The sequence below is a fragment of the Pseudonaja textilis genome, unplaced genomic scaffold, assembly GCF_049901715.1.
Source record: "Pseudonaja textilis isolate UNSWEBS1 unplaced genomic scaffold, rPseTex1.2 PTEXCTG44, whole genome shotgun sequence".
NCBI lineage: Eukaryota > Metazoa > Chordata > Lepidosauria > Squamata > Elapidae > Pseudonaja > Pseudonaja textilis.
The window spans coordinates 10,730-29,501 of record NW_028262697.1 but is presented as its reverse complement, the minus strand read 5'-3'; the positions used below and the strand labels follow the sequence as shown (position 1 = coordinate 29,501).

Genomic DNA, 18,772 nt, shown 5'->3' with positions numbered 1-18,772 from the left:
CACTAGCCAAACCAAAATCCTGCAACCATTCGTCATATATTTTAGTCTCCAGGCATTTAATCATCTCAGTTGCTCTTTTTTGCACTTTTTCCAAAGTCTCAACATCCTTTTTGTAATGTGATCGAAACTGGTTGCAGTATTCCAGGTGTGGCCTTCTCGTGATTTTGATTCTATGCCTCCATTTATACAACCAAGGATTGGATTAGCTTTTTTGGCCACTGCTGCATACTGCTAACTCATATTTAAGTGATTGTCCACTAGGACTCCAAAGTCCCTCTCACAGTTATTGTTTTTGAGCCAGATTTTGCCTAATCTGTACTTGTACCTTTGGTTTTTCCTGCCTAGGTGTAAAATCTTGCTTTTGTCCACATTAAATTTCATTTTGTTGTATAGGGCCTGTTAGATATGGGCTAGATTGAAGAGGCAGGACAACGGTAGAAGGAAAGGATTTCTTTATTTAGCTCTGAACAAAAGACTGCTGCCCGGTGTGCCTGCAGTTCTTTTTACAGGGCCCATTGTTCAAGTCTGTCAAAATCTTTTTGGATCCTGAGCTGGACTTCTAGGGTGTGTTGTCTGCTCCTGCCAGCTTAATGTCATCTGCAAATTTGAGGAGTTGAGGAGGAACATGAGATGAGGTGTACAATGTCCATTTCTTTTTCTTTTCGTCTGCCTACCATTTCAAATCCTTTCCTGTGGAGATCAGAGATTCTAAGGGAAGGTGATGTTGGAAGAAATGTCCATCTGGGTTCAGTACCAAATGGGAAAAAAGACACTGGAAACATGGGGACTGCTTGGAAAGATGGTTTAATGGTGGACAGCAGGACCACATGATTTGAGGTCCTGGGCAAAATGAGCACATGGGTGAGAGAGTGAGATTTATACCCTCTGTTGGGCTTTGGATTTGCTTCCTGTTCCTGTGGCAAGAAATAGAATAGAATAGATAGAATAAAATTCTTTATTGGCTAAGTGTGATTGGACACATAAGGAATTTGTCTTGGTGCAAATTTTTTCAGCATACATAAAAGAAAAGATATATTTGTCAAGAGTCAAGAATAATAAGGCACAACACTTAATGATAGTCATAGGGTACAATAAGCAATCAAATCATACTAGGAAACAGTCAATAGACACCGTAAGGATACAAGCAACAAAGTTACTGTCATACAGTCACAAGTGGGGGGGGATGGGCGATAAGGAGTGATAAGAAGATTAGTAGTAATAGTAGTGCAGACTTTGTAAATAGTTGGATAGTATTGAGGGAATTATTTGTTTAGCAGAGTGATGGCATTCGGATAAATACTGTCCTTGTGTGTAGTTGTTCTGGTGTGCAGTGTTCTATAGCGTCGTTTTGAGGGAAGGAGTTGAAACAGTTTATGTCCATGATGTGAGGGTTTTGTAATTATTTTCACAGCCCTCTTTTTGACTCATGCAGTATACAGGTCCTTGATAGAAGGCAGATTGGAGTAATTGTTTTTTCTGCAGTTCTAATTACTCTCTGAAGTCTGTGTCTGTCTTGTTGGGTTGCAGAACCAAACCAGACAGTTATAGAGGTGCAGATGACAGACTCAATAATTCCTCTGTAGAACTGTATCAGCAGCTCCCTGGGCAGTTTGAGCTTTCTGAGTTGGTGCAGAAAGAACATTCTTTGTTGTGCTTTTTCGATGACATTTTTTATGTTAGGTGCCCATTTTAGTTCTTGTGATATGATAGAACCTAGAAATTTGAAGGTCTCTACTGTTGATACTGTGTTGTCTGGTATTGTAAGAGGTGGTAGATTCATTTTTCCCAGCTGGGAGAAATGCAAAATGATTTGGTCAGCTGCGTTGAAAGTCAGAATCAGTTTATTAATAGGAAGGCAGGTGAAAAGAAATCTCACAGCGTTCCTAGGAGTAATCTAATCTTGTGAGTAGAGATACTCCTTTTTTATACCCTTCAGATCCTTTGGGTTTTTTTAAGTGTGAACCTTTGAAGTCTTTGATTTGTGTGTGTGTGATGAGTTCCTGTCTTTTGATATTGGCATCTCTTCCTGGGATCTTGGTAATTGTTTTATAGTAGCTCTTTGTTGCATTAGGTTGCAATATCCCAAGTTTCCTCTTATGCCTTTTGATTTGCTTTTCAAAAATTTTTTATAGCTTGCCATCTATTTGATTTCTATGGGAAAGGATCTTAGCTAGTTTGTAGGGTTTTTTCTCTGTATCCCGTGCCTGTAATTTTCTCCTTCCTTTGTTGTGAAAAGTAAGTTGGCTTCATCTATTTTAATAGCCCTACTTGACAAAGGGTGGGGGCTGTTTTCCTAGAAGAGAGGAGAATCTAACTTCCAACGATCCCTCATCTTTATTTTTTTTTCAAAAGTGTTTTGACAAAAAATTAAAAGGTGATCAGATCAGGGAAACTTGATGGAGGCAAGTTGTACAGCCTCCCATTTGTATGTGGATTAGTTGTCTCAAATGAGTTGTCTTGAATGTTGTCTCGAATGAGACCAATCACTGTTGAGTCATCTGCAAACTTCAGTATTTTAACAGATGGTTCCTTTGAGATGCAGTCACTGGTATATAGGGAGAAGAGAAGCAGAGATAGCACACCGCCTGGGGTGGGGGTGGGGGGAACGACACGACTCAGCAGGTATCAGATGTGATTCTGCCTAGCTTCACCTGTTGCTTCCTGTATCCTGATTGGTTGTCAGACTCCCATGGGGCCATGCAGGGGTAACTTCGTAGGTTGTCTTGAGTCCCAGGCTTGGTTGAATCTTGCTGGGTGATGCAATGAAGGGGCTTTGGGCTATTCCTATTAATGGAAAATGCACCCTTTCTCCTCTGTTTGCTACTGTCTTGCACACAGAATCCACCAGAGGTCTCTCTCTGCAAAGAGAAAGACAATCCTATGCGCTTCAGCATTGGGCCACTGGAGGTATTAACAGGTGGGGTTACCATAGGAGAGTTGGGAAGGAAGTGACATCAATGAGTCGTGCCCCTCTAGGATGCTGCATGCTCTTTCTTTTTAACCCCTTGAGTTTCTCAGGGGCTTTAAAAGGCTGCAGAAACGTCTTAAAATGAAGAGATCCAGAGGTGGGCGGGGACAGAGTTCTCGTGCTAACGAAGGAAGGAACAGATGCGAAATCCTCGTGCAGGTTCAATCCTCTAAATCCCGGAAGAGGGAGTGGCCGGGTCCTGTATTACCTTGCGGCTCGTTTCCAGGCACGAAGCTGGTAGAGGGAAAGTCCTGCTCCAGACCAGCCACGTTGCCCCAGGATTCAATCCAGATCCTCGGAGGGGAGGAGATGCTCTGGGGGAATCCTTCACACTTCATATCTTCGTGGGGAGATTGCTTCCATGGCAAATCTCGAGCAGGAAATAAGAAAAAAATTGCAAGGGAGGAGCTGCAGGAGATTGCAGCTGCCTTCTCATGTGGTGGAGGACACTAAAATAGGGTTGGTATTTCAGCAGTTCCATTTGTCTTAGTGAAGGACATCACCAACCCCTGTGTTTTGTGTAAACTCAGCCCCTGCAGTTTGTTACTCTGTCTTATTTGTTCAATTTCCCTGGACACCCCTAGAAATGTGTTTGTGACTTTAGAGTATGCTGTGTGAAGTGTATGTAATTGTGCGATTTGGCTCTTAAAAAGCAAACCCTGAAGAAAGGGAAATGCAACATCCTAAACCAGATCATTTCATTTTACATGAACTGAACTTTCGTGATTGGTTAACCTGTTAAGCAGTTAGCATGTTGCATGAACCCTGCTTGTAGGTAAATGCAGATATGGGTTTTTTAATAAAGCAAGACCTATCTTGATCATATGGGCCCTGAAGCCCTCATAAATACATGCCAGTTGCCAAGTCTTCAAATGTACCAGGGTCATAAATTTGAAAAACATTCATAAGTCACTTTTTTTGGAGCCGTTGTAACTTTGAACGGTCATTCTATAAATGGTTGTAATAAAAGTGGGATACAAATAAATATTAGATATTAATGCACAGGCAGTAACTTCTCATTGCCACTGTAATCCTAAAGTAGCTTAGAAAAATAATTTCTTCCACTGGGATAAGTGTTCTTCTGGGATTAAATCCACTACTTTCTAATTCATCTCAGATACACAAATTGGATGCCATTTGTACATTCTCTTGTTGAGGCAAAAATGTCCCTTGGACAAAGACAACAGAATGATTTGTTCTAGTCATTATTGTGGCTAGAGGAATGGTCCTGTGAATGAAAAGGTGTTTGGAGATCTGTAAGATTCCCTTGGACCCATTTGGAGTTGCATTACAGGACAGAAAAAAAATGGAAACTGAACCTTTAGGAAGTGAGGGAACTGGAAAAGGCCCTTCTGGGATTCAGCCTGGGAGCCAAGGGAAGATCTGGGCAAGAACTGGGCAGAAGATCCAGGAGGAAAAAACCACCCTCTCAGATGTTCAGCCCTGGAAATTCAGGAGCATCCAATATCAGGAGGATGAAGATCCCCGAGGACTTTGCAGCCGACTCCATTTCTTTTGTAGTCGATGGTTGAGATCAAAAAAGTACACAAAAGCGCAGATGCTGGACCTGGTTGTTTTGGAGCAGTTCCTGGCACTTCTGCCCCTGCAGATGGAGAGCTGGGTGCGGGAGTGTGGAGCAGAGACCAGCTCCCAGGCGGTGGCCCTGGTGGAAGGCTTCCTCCTGAGCCAGGCGGAGGAGAAGAAGGTGCAGATTGAGCTGCAGGTAAGAGACCATCATCATAGGAGATTAGAAGAGATTTAAATGTCATGTTGCTTTATCAATGAGAGGGGCGGTATATAAACTTAGTAAATAGATAATGTATTTGAATTCTTAATCCTTCCCTACCAGCATTCTATAGCAGGCATAATATGTGGAGAGATTTCATTAATTATTTGGGACATTATTTCATTCTCCATTCACCAAGAAAGATATGGGACAGCCGTTTCTTCTTTCCAGCCTCACTGATGGACATTGGGGGCTTTGAATTGGTGACCATAGAACAAGAATCCTCTTCATGATGTGTGATGTTTGTTAATTCCTCCCCCCCTGCCTATTATTTCAAGTCCTTTGCAGTGAAGATCAGAGATCCTGAGATAAAGAGGCATCCATCAAATCTCCCTCAAGAACTGTTTTTCAGGAGGATCTGTCAGGAAGTTCTAAATCAGGACACCTCAGGAGGTAAAACAGAGGTCCTTCCACTCCTAGCTTTCTCATCTTCTCATTGTCTTCTCTTCTATAGAACACCTCTTCCTACTTTTTTAATTATGCACTTTTAAAATTCTGTCTCTCTCCCAGGAAAGAATAGAAAGAAGTTGACTCTTCCTTATGGTGGATCTGAATCAGTGATTGAACCTCCAACTCAGGTAGGAAGAGGAAATTATTGGATTTTTATTCTGTCTTTCTTTCATGAAGTCAAATTGGTATTCATAGAATTGTTTCCTTACATTTTAGTCTCTCTTTTTTTTTTGGGGGGGGGGGGGAGGGGGGGTTTTTGTGGACCTAAGCAATATAGAAGATTCAAGATTAGGAAACATTTTTTTGTTAAAGACCAGTATTGAATCTCTTGGTGATAATTATTCTTTCTAGTTTTCAGTAACTAATTTCTTTATAAAATCCTCAAGGGACTAATTGTTTGTAATTCGTTGATTAGGAATTGTGCAAGAATGTCGACATTAACTGCTCATACAGGAACGTTGCCAGTTTTAAAAATCTTTTTTGCAGCCAATAATAATTGTATGAACCAATTAAGCAGATCGGGTTAGAAGATAAGGCAGACTATAGCACTTAGCAATAGCATTTAGATTTATATATCGCTTCACAGTGTTTTACAGCCCTCTCTAAGTGGTTTACAGAGTCAGCCTATTGCCTGGAATCTGGAACATTCTGGAACCTCATTTTATTACCCACCTTGGAAGGATGAAAGGCTAAGTCAACTTTGAGCCTGGTGAGATTTGAACTGCCAAATTGCAGGAAGCTGGCAGTGAACAGAAGTAGTTTGCAGTACTGCGTTCTAACCACTGTGCCACTGTGACTCCTTCTTCAAACACAGGGAGAATTGGAGTCATTGACGGGTGAGGTTTCCAAAGCCCACCTGCCAGTTGATTCTTTCCAGACACTGAGAGTCTTTTGATTGATGAATAGATGGACAGATAGAGAAAGGTAGATCAATTCATCCAGTGGAGTTACTTTTCACTGAATAGCACTGAAAGTCCTGCAGTATCAATCAAGTTGATGAAACTTGCCTGGAATATTTCTTCAATCAAAAGTTTTTGCTTTGTCCATTTTCTCACCTAAACCATCCTACCAAGCACAACCATTTATTTTAGTGCATAGCTTTGCTTTGGGGATTTATAAACAATAAGACCGTTCTTTTACAATTCCTCCTGGACCTTTTGTGTACTCTTTTCCCTGTCAGGAGGGCCTTGTCTCCTTCGTGGAGGTGGCTGTGTATTTCTCCGAGGAGGAATGGAGTGAGCTTGATCCTGACCAAAAAGCACTGTATTGGGAAGTCATGATGGAAAATTATAAGAACGTGATCGCTCTTGGTAAGGGTTTGCTATTCTCCAATCAGAGTGTCAGGAAGATGTTTTGTAATTAGATGCCACAGCTAGAAATGTCGTTAGTTGCAAAGGGCATCCTTATCCCTTTTTCTATCTCACAGTTTTGTTAATTCTCCATTAGCAATTTGTGTTTTTAGCATAGATTGATTTCACTTAAATAATACAATTCTGTCTGAAGTCCATATCTTTCAAAATGTTAAACAAGAAAATCCAATTCTGATTGTCAAAGGCCTTCTCCACATTAAGATCAGTGCAGCTTTTTATTATGTTGTTCTAAGTTAGAACAATTGTTCGGTTAGAACAATTAATCAGTGCAACAACTTGCCTCCAGAAGTGGTGAATCCTCTAACACTGGAAGTTGTTTTAGAAGAGATTGGACAACCATTTGTCTGAAATGGTATAGGGTTTCCTGCCTGAGCAGGGGGTTAGACTAGAAGAACTCTCAAGGTCTCTTCCAATTCTGCCATTCTATTCTATTCTATTCTATTCTATTCTATTATTCCAAGATTTGCAATATTTTTCTAATATTATCTCTAAACTCTCTATTAGATAAAATCAATATTGGTCTTCATGAATAAATTCTTGCAAAGCTAGTTGCATCCTTCCAGCCAGAATCATTGTAAAAACGTTGTAATCGTGTTCAAAAAATGATATTGGCTGGTTGTTTTGGGTTAATGTCTTGGTCCTTTTGATACTATTAGCTATTTCTTATTTAAAAAATCTCCAATGACATGGTCATTTTTGGGGTAGGAGGGAGAAAAGGTCTGTCCTTCTTCTCTGAGAAATGAAATAGATCAAATGGTTCTCTGATTAGATACATCCTGTGCTATTTATCATTTGATGAATACTTCTATTTAAATATATCAAATTAGAGACAAATTAACTCCTTGGCTTGAAAAGATGCTTAAACTTCCATCATGCATTTCAGCTTTTTGAAGCTAGATGCTTCCATATTAGTCTTGTGAAGGATTACTTGATGTTTTTTACTTAACAACTTTTCTTAATTTTCTGTCCTATCCTGAGCCTTGAAAAAGGGGCAAAATGTGTCATGGTTCTTGCTATGATATGTACAGAATAACCCTTGAGTAACAAGGATATGCACATGGAAACGTTTATGAGAGTAGTTAAGAATATTTTTCAACCACACACAGATACACTAAATTGAGTTAAAGTTTACTTTAAGAAATAGCACAGTCCAATAAACGGTCCAAGTCATAGACGTATAACAGTCCAAAGAATAAGCACAACATAAATACAACCGAGAACCTTAGCAACAAAATGTCAGAGAGACAGAATGTCAGAGAGAGCAAGCTATGATCTCTAGCTCCCTCTTATAGTAATTTGCAATATAATCAACCAGTCGAAATATAGTGTAAATCAATACAGTGATTTTGTCTTAAAGCTACAAACATACATTGTTGGTTTATATATTGCCAACCCAACTAATTGGTGGACAGATTCCAAACAGTTCTATTGCAAATACGCTATGTAGGGTTATTAGAAGAACTCTAGTTTTTTCTCTCTCTGCAACTATGTGATTTTGGCAAGAGAAAAATGAAAAGCAAAAGAAGAGTTTGGGTGGGTAGATATCAGGGAATTGCAAAGCAAGTATCCAAATGAAATCAGAGCTGCTGACACAAACTTGTGGCTTTATATAAATAAATATATTTTACATCTATATTTACAGCAGGCAAGATATAAATAGGAGCATCACGAGATAAATTACAGAGCACACATAAGAAAAAGGCGGGAAAAAAGGAAACTCCCTCTCCACACCTACAGCAACCAATCACAGCACAGACTGCCTCATGCAGGAGCCAACACTCTCCAATCAATCAACTATAACTGTGTGTTCTGGCTCATCCTACAGCCCCACTGTTCTAGCTGCTAAATTTAAATATCTTAATAGAAGTAAAAGAAACATTTAAAAATTATTTTTAGTTCTTACAGGTGTCTGTTGGAATTGTCCTCTCCAATAAAAGTTAGATTTTCTCCTAATGTCTCCTTGTTATAAGGATAATTCTAAGTAAAAAGGATGCTTTCAATATTTTTAAAGCTTTAATGGCTCATTAATGTTTCTATTTTGTGCTACTGCAAGCACGTAAAACTGCAAAATAATAGAATTTGGCAACATTTCAGAAGGGAATTCACATGATTTTGACAGTTGGATCTTTTTTCCTAACTTTATTACCAGTTTCATTTCTCTTTTCCTTTGAAGGTACTTATGGGCAGAAGAATAAAGATTTAGTTGAACAATTGATCAGACATGGAAAAGGAATTGAGAAACATGCAGTTCAAATGGATCGAGAAAATTGTGGTAGAAACCAGTCATATAACTGCAATAAAGAAAGCTCATCTTCCATTGATGTACAGATTCAAGACGTTCATAGCCAACAAGGAAAACACAAGAAAAAACATATTGGGAAAAGTGTAAGACTATTCAAAAACACATCCAATGTAAATGAACACTATCCAACTCCATCCAAAGGAGAAGATTATATATGCAGAGACAATGGAAAACATTACAATGGGACATTTACTCTTTCCCAAGAAAATGGGATTCTTACAGCTCATAAAAGGATCCACACAGGGGAGAAGCCATATAAATGTATGGAGTGTGGAAAGGGCTTTACTCAGAGTGTTCAGCTTACTTGCCATAAAACAATCCACACAGGGGAGAGACCATATAAATGCCTGGAGTGTGGAAAGACCTTTAGTCGTAACATTCAACTTACTTCCCATAAAAGGATCCACACAGGGGAGAAGCCATATAAATGCTTGGAGTGTGGAAAAGGCTTCTGTGAAAACTGGTCTCTTACTGTTCATAAAAGAATCCACACAGGAGAGAAACCATATAAATGTATGGAGTGTGGAAAGAGCTTCAGCCAACATAGTAATCTTACTTCCCATAAAAGGATCCACACCGGGGAGAAACCATATAAATGCTTGGAGTGCGGAAAGATGTTTGTTTATAGTAATCATCTTACTTCCCATAAAAGGATCCACACAGGGGAGAAGCCATATAAATGTATGGAATGTGGAAAGACCTTTACTCATAACATTCAGCTTACTTCCCACAAAAGGATCCACACAGGGGAGAAGCCATATAAATGTATGGAGTGTGGAAAGGGCTTCAGTCAACATGGCAATCTTACTTCTCATAAAAGGATCCATACTGGGGAGAAACCATTTAAATGTATGGAATGTGGAAAGACATTTACTCATAGCAGTCAACTTATTCCCCATAAAAGGATCCATACCGGGGAGAAGCCATATAAATGTATGGACTGTGGAAAAACCTTTGCTCATAGCATTCAACTTAGTTCCCATAAAAGGATCCATACTGGGGAGAAACCATATAAATGTATGGAGTGTGGAAAGGGCTTCAGCCAACATAGTAGTCTTACTTCTCATAAAAGAATCCACACAGGCGAGAAACCATATAAATGCTTGGAGTGCGGAAAGATGTTTGTTTATAGTAGTCATCTTACTTCCCATAAAAGGATCCATACAGGGGAGAAGCCATATAAATGCTTGGAGTGTGGAAAAGGCTTCTGTGAAAACTGGTGTCTTACTGTTCATAAAAGGATCCATACCGGGGAGAAACCATATAAATGTGTGGAGTGTGGAAAGAGCTTCAGCCAACATAGTAGTCTTACTTCCCATAAAAGAATCCACACAGGGGAGAAGCCATTTAAATGTATGGAATGTGGAAAGGGCTTTACTTGTAGCAGTGTCCTTACTTCCCATCATAGGATCCACACAGGGGAGAAGCCATATAAATGCATGGAATGTGGAAAGACCTTTACTTATAGCAGTCATCTTACTTCCCATCAAAGGATCCACACAGGGGAGAAGCCATTTAAATGCATGGAGTGTGGAAAGGGATTCAGCCAATGCAGTAATCTTACTGCCCATCAAAGGATCCACACAGGGGAGAAGCCATTTAAATGTATGGAATGTGGCAAGGGCTTTACTTATAGCAGTCACCTTACTTCCCATAGTTGGATCCACAGAGGAGAGAAACCATTTAAATGCATGGAATGTGGAAAGACCTTCACTTATAGCAGTCATCTTACTTCCCATCAAAGGACCCACACAGGGGAGAAGCCATTTAAATGCATGGAGTGTGGAAAGGTTTTCAGCCAACGTAATAATCTTACTTCCCATCAAAGGATCCACACAGGGCCGAAGCCATATAAATCTGGGGCATGTGGAAAGAGGAAGAGGAACAATGACCTAAAAGAGATACATTAAGGTGAGAATCTTTGTTAATTCTAGATTTAGTTGGTTAAATTTACGCATTTCCTATTTATGTATAGGTGGGGAAGGGTTTTTTTGAATGTGACCTTCACAATTGGCAGTCCTAGAGAGATGAATTTACTGATGAAAATAAAAATAATAGGTAGGTACTGTTTTAATTATGAATTTTTCAAATATTGTCATCTGGAGGTGGCAAATTCTATTGCACATAAAATAGTTTTTGTTTTAAATTTAAATTTGTTCCAGATTCCTGTTGGTGGTCAATTTCAAGAAATTTGTGATTTTAAGCATCTCTCTTGCTGGGCTGTTATTTTATGAAGATGTTGTCTTTACTGTACATGTGAGCTTCTTGCTCCCAATTAGTTGTTCTTCCCATTTGATCATGGTTTTTGGAGGAATATGAACAAACAGCCACAGCTTCCCCAAGCAGCAGCAAGAGCTGTATTTCCCTGATGCATTTTTTTCAAGGTTTATTGCTATTAGTTCCGCTGTAGCTGATATATAGATAAAAATTCAACTGATTCACAGTAACTTTTCAAAGTTTAAATTTTTATTCTTTTCCCTAATCTTAACAGTTGTTTTCCCTTCCTTTTTCATTCCTTAATACACACACAATTTCTCAGTGGATTTTACACTTCTTTGTTCTTGCAGCAGTTTGGAAATGGCAAATTTATTGGATTTGAATGAATATTATAATTCAAAGGGAATTCAAGTTCCATTGGAATTTACAGAGTGAGATGGAATGTGATATTGAATTGCTCTATTAAATAATAGGTATTAAAAATTACAAATAAGAGAAATTGCACTTTGAATTTTTCATGACTTTCTCTTTCTTTTTGTACCTAATTAAAGGTATTCAGGAGGATGAGGATGAGGATGAAAGTGACTGCAGTGTGTTGACATTGCGAACTATCAAGCAAGAAGAGAGATCTTTGGAAACCAGTGGGGACCAAAAGAAAATAATGTGAAATTGTGAAAAACCACTTGTTCCTCCTGACCATACACACAGAAAAATGAGAAGGGGGAACTGCCTGTGAGTTGTGAAAATACCAGAAAACAATACTAGGCAACAAAGATTTTGCATCCTGTAATACCTTTGATGTATCTTACAGATTTCTGGCTGCTAATCACAAAAATAGCTTGCAATTTAACATGCCGTGTACTGCTTTATAGAAATCTGCTTTTTTTTTTTACACAATAGCAGCGTACACCCTACAGTATCTATTGCCTGTATTGCACACATGAAAACCATGAAAACATGGAACTGTTTTTTGTTGGGTTTTTTTGTAAATTTTGTTCTGTTTTTTCACAAAAAGAAAAGAAATACAATTAAAACATCTTTTTTGAAAGCAGCTTAATCCCGGGTTACATTTCTTCGTACAGACACAAATTCAGGTTCATGCTCATTTTTATATTCTATTCCATATCTTATTACTATTTTACATTTTCTACATGGCTTCTCCACTCTTTTAATTTCCTCAATTTTATTTTTTTTATTTCATCTCAATTCAAATCATTATATTTATATTTTTTGTCTGTCCTGTTTCTATTGTCTATTATCTTTTCTCATTAAACAGAATTTCTCCTGTAGTTACTGATTGGAGTATGACACCTTTATATCTTTCCCCTAAAGTTATAACACTCAATATAATACATAACTTCCATTTGGAGTCTGCTTGGTACATTCTTAAACTACACACAGTATTCTTGAAAAAAAAAGAGAAAGAAATTATAAATGTATATAATTAAAACAACATTCCAATCCCATTCAATTCTATCATTAATATTAATATTCATTAAAGTCTTAGCATTTTTCAGATTACTTTTCAATTAAATATCGTACTTCTATGGGAACAATTATAAACTTTCCATAGTTAATTTCCCCCCCTTCACTTATATTTTATAAAACATTGACTAATGAAAATGTTCCCACTCCTTCCTAATTCAATTTTATCATTTATTTTATTTCATTTACTTTATTCACAAACATTTCACTAAATTACACTAACTATTTTATCCCTCAATCTAATCATATGTTGTTTCCAATTTTCTAAAGTTATTTCTATTACAAATATAACAATACAATCTTACGTACCTTTACAGAATCCCTTTTTCAGTTAAATTTTCACCCATTATCTCTAAAGAGGTCCTGTTTTTTTATATCTTGCTCCGGACCTTTGTAACTTCTTTTCCTTTCCTTCTTCCCTCTCTTCTTCTCTCTCCCCTTTTTACCCCTTTGTCTCTCTACCTCTATTTCCCTCTTCTGTATTCCCTTTTCTGTTGTTTTCCAGTATTATACTTATTTTTCAAATTAGTTTTCTTTGGTTATTTTTTTAAATCTTAAATTCTCCATCTTCTTTCCCCCCTTTCCTTTTTCTTCACCACATAGTTACTTGTTCATTAAAGATGGCTTCTTCTTTGTCCCAGTCTTCTTGTTTTGCAGTCTTTTCTTGTTGTTTCTCATAGTTCCAAATCTCCATTTCTAAGAATTGAAAAATGAAGCCAAAAGAACCCTTCCCTACTTGTGCATCTTCTTTGTACTTTTTAAATTCCATTTTCAATTCATCCAAAAGTGATGCCATTGTAGAAATTTTTAAACAACCTCCCGATTGATTTTAGTCATTCAAATATAATAACCAAATATCCAAAAGTCACCGAGTAATCCAAATACACACAAACTGTTTCTTTTTGCTCTTTCTTTTTTTTTCCACTTTCTCTTCCTGGGGTTACTATTTTGTTGCAAAGTTTCAGTTAAAATGTATCTTTTAGAAGTCTTATTGAAATTTTACTTTAGATTCTTTTAAAGACTAGGAAGTCTCCTCCCTCTTCCAGATCCTGCCCTTATTCTTTTTCTCTCCCTTTCTGCTTATAGAAGAAAAAGTTTTTAATATCCAGAAATCTTTATTGTCCGTTTGGCATTTAGTTATATTTTCAGCTTAATTGCCTATTGATGCCAAAGTGGATTTTTCCAATTTCTTATTCTTAGTTGTCAATATAAGGAAGGAGGGAGAAGGGAAAAAAAGCCAAACCTTTCCCTTTTCACTTTTTTTCGCTGCTTCCGACTCTTCTTTGGGAGCAATGTTATTTCTTGTAAAATTTAAATTCCAGGGTACCTTAGTTGTTGCTTTTCAACTTAGGCCGGTCAGCCAAAACTTTCCCTTCTTATCTTCCTCCTGCATGTTCTTTTCCGGTTGAGTTCTTCTTTGAGGTGGCCATTTCTGACCACCGCTGCAACCGCCTTCGGGAAAAAGAGTAATGGCCAGCTGAGGAGGAGAGATGCGGCTCTCCTCGACCCTGCTGGCAGTCTCCCCCCTCTTCACCACCTCTACGGGGTGGCTTAGCCCCGAAACCAGCTGGCTTGGGGCGTTCCAGCGGCGAGCCCAGGCAGAAACCGTGCATGATTGCGGATTCCTGTCTGTTGCTGAAGTCCTTCAAACCAGAAGTCGAAAACATGGAACTGTTGTTGAAGCACATGCAGTACATCAAGCAAATATCTAGAATATCTGTGGAGATTTAAAAGCAGTGACTTTGTTGCTTGGAATGCAGCTCAGATGTATCAAGTACTGTTATTACATATGCAGATGGAAAAGCCATGCAAGAGAGTTGCATTACTTTAAAGAGAATTGGTCACTCTGAAAGAATTTGGTTCCAGACCAGGAAATCATGGACATGAACCACTGTTGACCCAATGAATAAATTTTTGCTTCTGCCTCACATAAACCTCAGAGTGATTAAATGTTTTGTCAAAGCAATGAACAAGGAAGGTGAAAGTTTTTGTTATTTGAGGCAGATATTTCCAAGAATAATTGATGTCAAGATTAAGGAAGGTATTTTTTTTGGTCCACAAATCATATATATCATCAATGACATTTGAAGATCAGTGGGGCCAGAGAAAATCACCTGGAAATCATTCAGAGATGTCCTTGAGAATTTTCTTGGCAACTTCTGAGCACCAAACTACATTCAGCTGATGAATGTGTTACAGCATACAAGACTATGAAGTTACCTTGAAATCTCTGTTTAATTTGAAGGGGTCTGTCCTCATAACCAAAAGGTTTTAAGGAAGCAAACATTTTGAAAAAAAATGTCCAGTGTGACCAGGCTCACATCTACAGTGTAGAATCCATCAGCAGGAATGCAAGAAGTCTGTAATCTTTTTCAGTCAAAGATCTCATTACAGGTAGTCCTCAAGTTACAACCACAATGGAAGCCAAAATTTATGTTGCGGAGAAATTTGTTAAGCGAGTTTTGCCCATTTTAGCACCTTTCTTTCTTAACAGTTGTTAAGTGAATCACTGCAATGATGGGGATGCTGCAATGGTCATAAGTGTGAAAAATGGCCATGTCACTTTTTTCAGCGCTGTTGTAACTTCAAACAGTCACTAAGCGAACTGTTGTAAGTTGAGGACTACCTGAATATGAGAGAATCATTAAATATTATCAGTGTATAGTGTCTGTAGATGTGAAAGATATATGCTGATGATACAGTTCTGTTTGCCAGTAAGCATGAAGACCTTCAGTTACTCAACAGAATCACAGAAATATCTGAAAAATACAGCTTGAAGCTTAACAACTCAAAAACCAAGATCATGGTCATCAGCAAATAACCCAATAATTTGTCACCAAGAACTTCAAAAGGAATACCACTAGAAAAAGTGGAAAGGTTCACGTACCTTGGTTCTAATTTACATGAAAGATGGAACATGACCACTGAAGTAAAAACAAGGATAGAGAAAGCTCGAACAGTATTCTTCAAAATGAAAAAGGTTTTCTGCAGTCATGACGTAAGCCTGAGATTGAAAATCAGGCTTGTCAGATATTACATGTTTTCTATCCTGCTCTACAGAAAGCCACTTGAAGAGAGACTAGAAGCATTTGGAATGTGAATTTGCAGGCGGCTGTTATGTATAAGCTGGGTTGACAAAATCAGAAATGAGCTGATAAGTCGCCTGGGAAAGCCAAGGAAAATCATCAAAACCATAAAAAAGTGTAAGTTGAAAATGGGAGACTGGCGTGCTGTGGTCCATGGGGCGGTAAAGAGCTGGACACAATTTAACAACAGAATAACAACAACAAAAGCATTTTAAACAGACTGATTGGATAGAAGTTGGGCAGATTTTAGCATAACAAAAGGCAGGCTTCTGAAAATGATATATGCTTATAAATCAGTGTTTACAACTCTGATTCACAGGTCAATGAATGGTTCCTTAAAATGCCTCTATGTAACATTTAATGACTTATCATTTGCTTTTGATACAATAAATACAGGAAAACGATGGGAGATAGCTACTGATCTAGATTACCTATATATAAATGGATGAAAATACTTACATGCAAATACGGATAAACCAAAATGTCTCCCTAACAAAACATTAAAACTACAAAAGATGTCCATCACGGCTTTATACTGGTTCCCCTCCTCTTTAATTTTTATATAAACAACAATGTTTATAATTAACAATGTTAATCCTTTTTATGCCTTATCAACTGAAAGTAGAAAAGGCCTTTTATTACATGCAGACAACATTGTACTCATGTTGATAGTATTAACTTGAAAAAGGAGTGGTAACTTGTAATAAAGGTGGAAAATTTGATCCATTATTGCATTGCAAATTGCATCAGGAACCTAGAACTAGATCAATTATGCCTCTGTCCAACTGAATCAGTCTAGTTTAGAAGAATCTTTTTTTACTATTGACTGATATAGATGAACATGTAATAAAACAATCACAATGCATGATACAAAAGTGCATGTTGACAAAGAGTGCTGTTAAAATTAGAGGGGATGTATTGAACTGATATGGATTGTTGTAATTTTATAGAATTATGCTAAAGTCAGTATTGCCAATAAGCATATACTACTACTAAAAAAATAATTGGACTCATCTACAGAGACCTGAGTTAACTGATACAAATGATGAAATATGGAAAGTTATTCAGTCAAAGGTCTCATTATGAGAGGGAACCTATCCATGTGAAAGGAGCTGAAAGGATGTAAAATTCTTCTTACGAAAGGAGCCAGGGTGACAGGAAGCTCCCAAAATGCATGTACAAAAACTTTTTTCAGCATTTATATTTTGCCTTTCTATGGTGTGACAAGAGTTAAGAAAAATTTAAATTGGATTTAAATAAAAATTAAATATCAATGGTGTGGTTACTTTTCCAACATACTAAATTTTCTTTCTCTTTAGTTATGTTATAAATTAGTAAAATGCACACAGCAGAGAAGCCATATAAATGTATGGAGTGTGTAAAGAACCTCAGTCATGGTGGTTCCTTTACTTGGCATGAAAGGATCCACACAAAAGAGAAACCATACAAACATAGATTCTGGAAAGCTTCAGAAGGAGCCATGACCCAATTTCCCGTAACATCTATTTGGGTGAGAAGCCATTTAAATTCTAGGTCTAGTTGGTTAAGTCTATGCATTTTCTATTTACATAAACTGAATGAGGAAAATTTCTCTTTTAGTTTGACCCTCACAACTGGTAATTTTAATGTAAAAGACATAGGGACCAATTATTTCTACATTTAAACTTTGCCTTTTGCCACATTGCTCGAGATGCTCAATTATTCCAAAACTTATTTTGAAATGGAGAGCTATTTTAAAGGCTCAGAAATATCCCTTGTGCTTATGTTAAATGTGTTTCCTTCTAGTTGTTACTGTTTCTCTCCAATATATTTCCCTAAAATTCTGAGGGTTTTTAATGCTAAATGCACCTTATTTTTTTTTCCTATTTTTTGTTTTTTTGGCCCAAGGGATTCAATAGGAGAGATTTTTAAAAAGTTGAACAGGTGCTTGTGAAGGCATCATAGAAGCTCCATTTATTTTTATATGTGTGCAATTATGGAAGGAAAGTCTTGGAGTGGACAGTGTGGGTTTTTCCTTCTTTTTGTGGTCTTCCCTGGGATTTAAGGTAGCCTGAAGAGCAGTAGACTAGACTTGGTTTCCAATGATAAAAAAAAAATATTGGGGGGGAAACCAGAGAGTGGGTGTTTAAATGTGTTTTGAAGAAGACACAACTGATGGTGAAGTAGAAGCAGGCTTGGACTTCACCAAACCAGCAGCAGACTAACGGAAAGGAGAAACATAGCCCAGCAGCTACACCACTCCAGCAGAGATACCACAGCCAGTCAACAGCAGGTAAAGCAGGAGTGTCAAACTTGCTGCATCATGTTGCCATCACATGATGTTTCACGATGTTTTTCCCATTCACAGAGCTGGCCTGTGTGTGGCCTGCACATGACATATCTGGCCCACGCGCCGCCGGTTTGACACTCCTGAGGTAAAGCATCTTTCTTTCTTGGTGGTCTGAACCATTTCTCAAAAGAAGTCCCTCACAGCAATGCTCATCAAAATCGAAATGTGATTGAACAGCTACACCTGCCATTTTGGTCTTCACACGTATGTAAAGCGGTCTTTTGTGTCCATCCTTCCATTTAGTCAGACAAATATTTTTCACTCCTCAGATGGAAGCACCTCCACAGGATCACTGGCTGCAGTATAGTTTAGCCCTCAACGTATGACTGAGTTAGGATTAGGCCGCCCACTCAAAACAACTTGACAGGTGAAGAAGAAACCTATTCTGATTCTCCACCGATCATCTGGTGTGTTTTATGGGACTCCTTGCTTGGCATGAACCGTAGGAAAAGGAGTTTTGATCCTTCTGACACATGTTTGCTCTCATTCATCTCTCTTCTCTGCATCTTTTTGGGAATTTGATTTTTCTTTGAATAGCTTCTTCCCTGGTGTATTGCAGGATAAAAACTTTTTCCTAAGATACTTTTACCTTCACCTCCAATATGCATACAAACTTGTGCTTCCAGCAGATGTAGTTGAGGGTTATTTTAGGCAGGAGAGCAAACACATGCCTTCTTCCCCATGTCTATGGAGATTCTCAATCATCCAGGTCATGATTGTCCCAAAGATGCTTTTTTCAAGAGACAAGGACCAGAAAGTCCAGATGCCTCTTGAAAAAA

General features: G+C 38.0%; 1 protein-coding gene across 3 annotated transcripts; it reads left to right on the top strand.

Annotated features, from left to right (window-relative positions):
• Positions 1–3,011: 3,011 nt before the first annotated feature.
• On the top strand, positions 3,012–16,938 carry LOC113454721 (uncharacterized). Of its 3 annotated transcripts, XM_087918759.1 has the most exons (7): positions 3,012–3,427; positions 4,086–4,691; positions 5,033–5,147; positions 5,265–5,332; positions 6,385–6,514; positions 8,748–10,787; positions 11,645–16,938. In XM_087918759.1, exons 2-6 carry the CDS (start codon positions 4,203–4,205, stop codon positions 10,784–10,786), a joined length of 2,841 nt encoding a protein of 946 aa, XP_087774885.1. In that variant the 5' UTR covers positions 3,012–3,427; positions 4,086–4,202; the 3' UTR covers position 10,787; positions 11,645–16,938. The 3 variants fall into 3 exon arrangements, with proteins under 3 accessions (XP_087774885.1, XP_087774884.1, XP_087774883.1); XM_087918758.1 differs by lacking the exon at positions 3,012–3,427 and having other exon boundaries at positions 4,226–4,691; positions 14,640–16,938; XM_087918757.1 differs by lacking the exon at positions 3,012–3,427 and having other exon boundaries at positions 4,226–4,691.
• Positions 16,939–18,772: the final 1,834 nt, after the last annotated feature.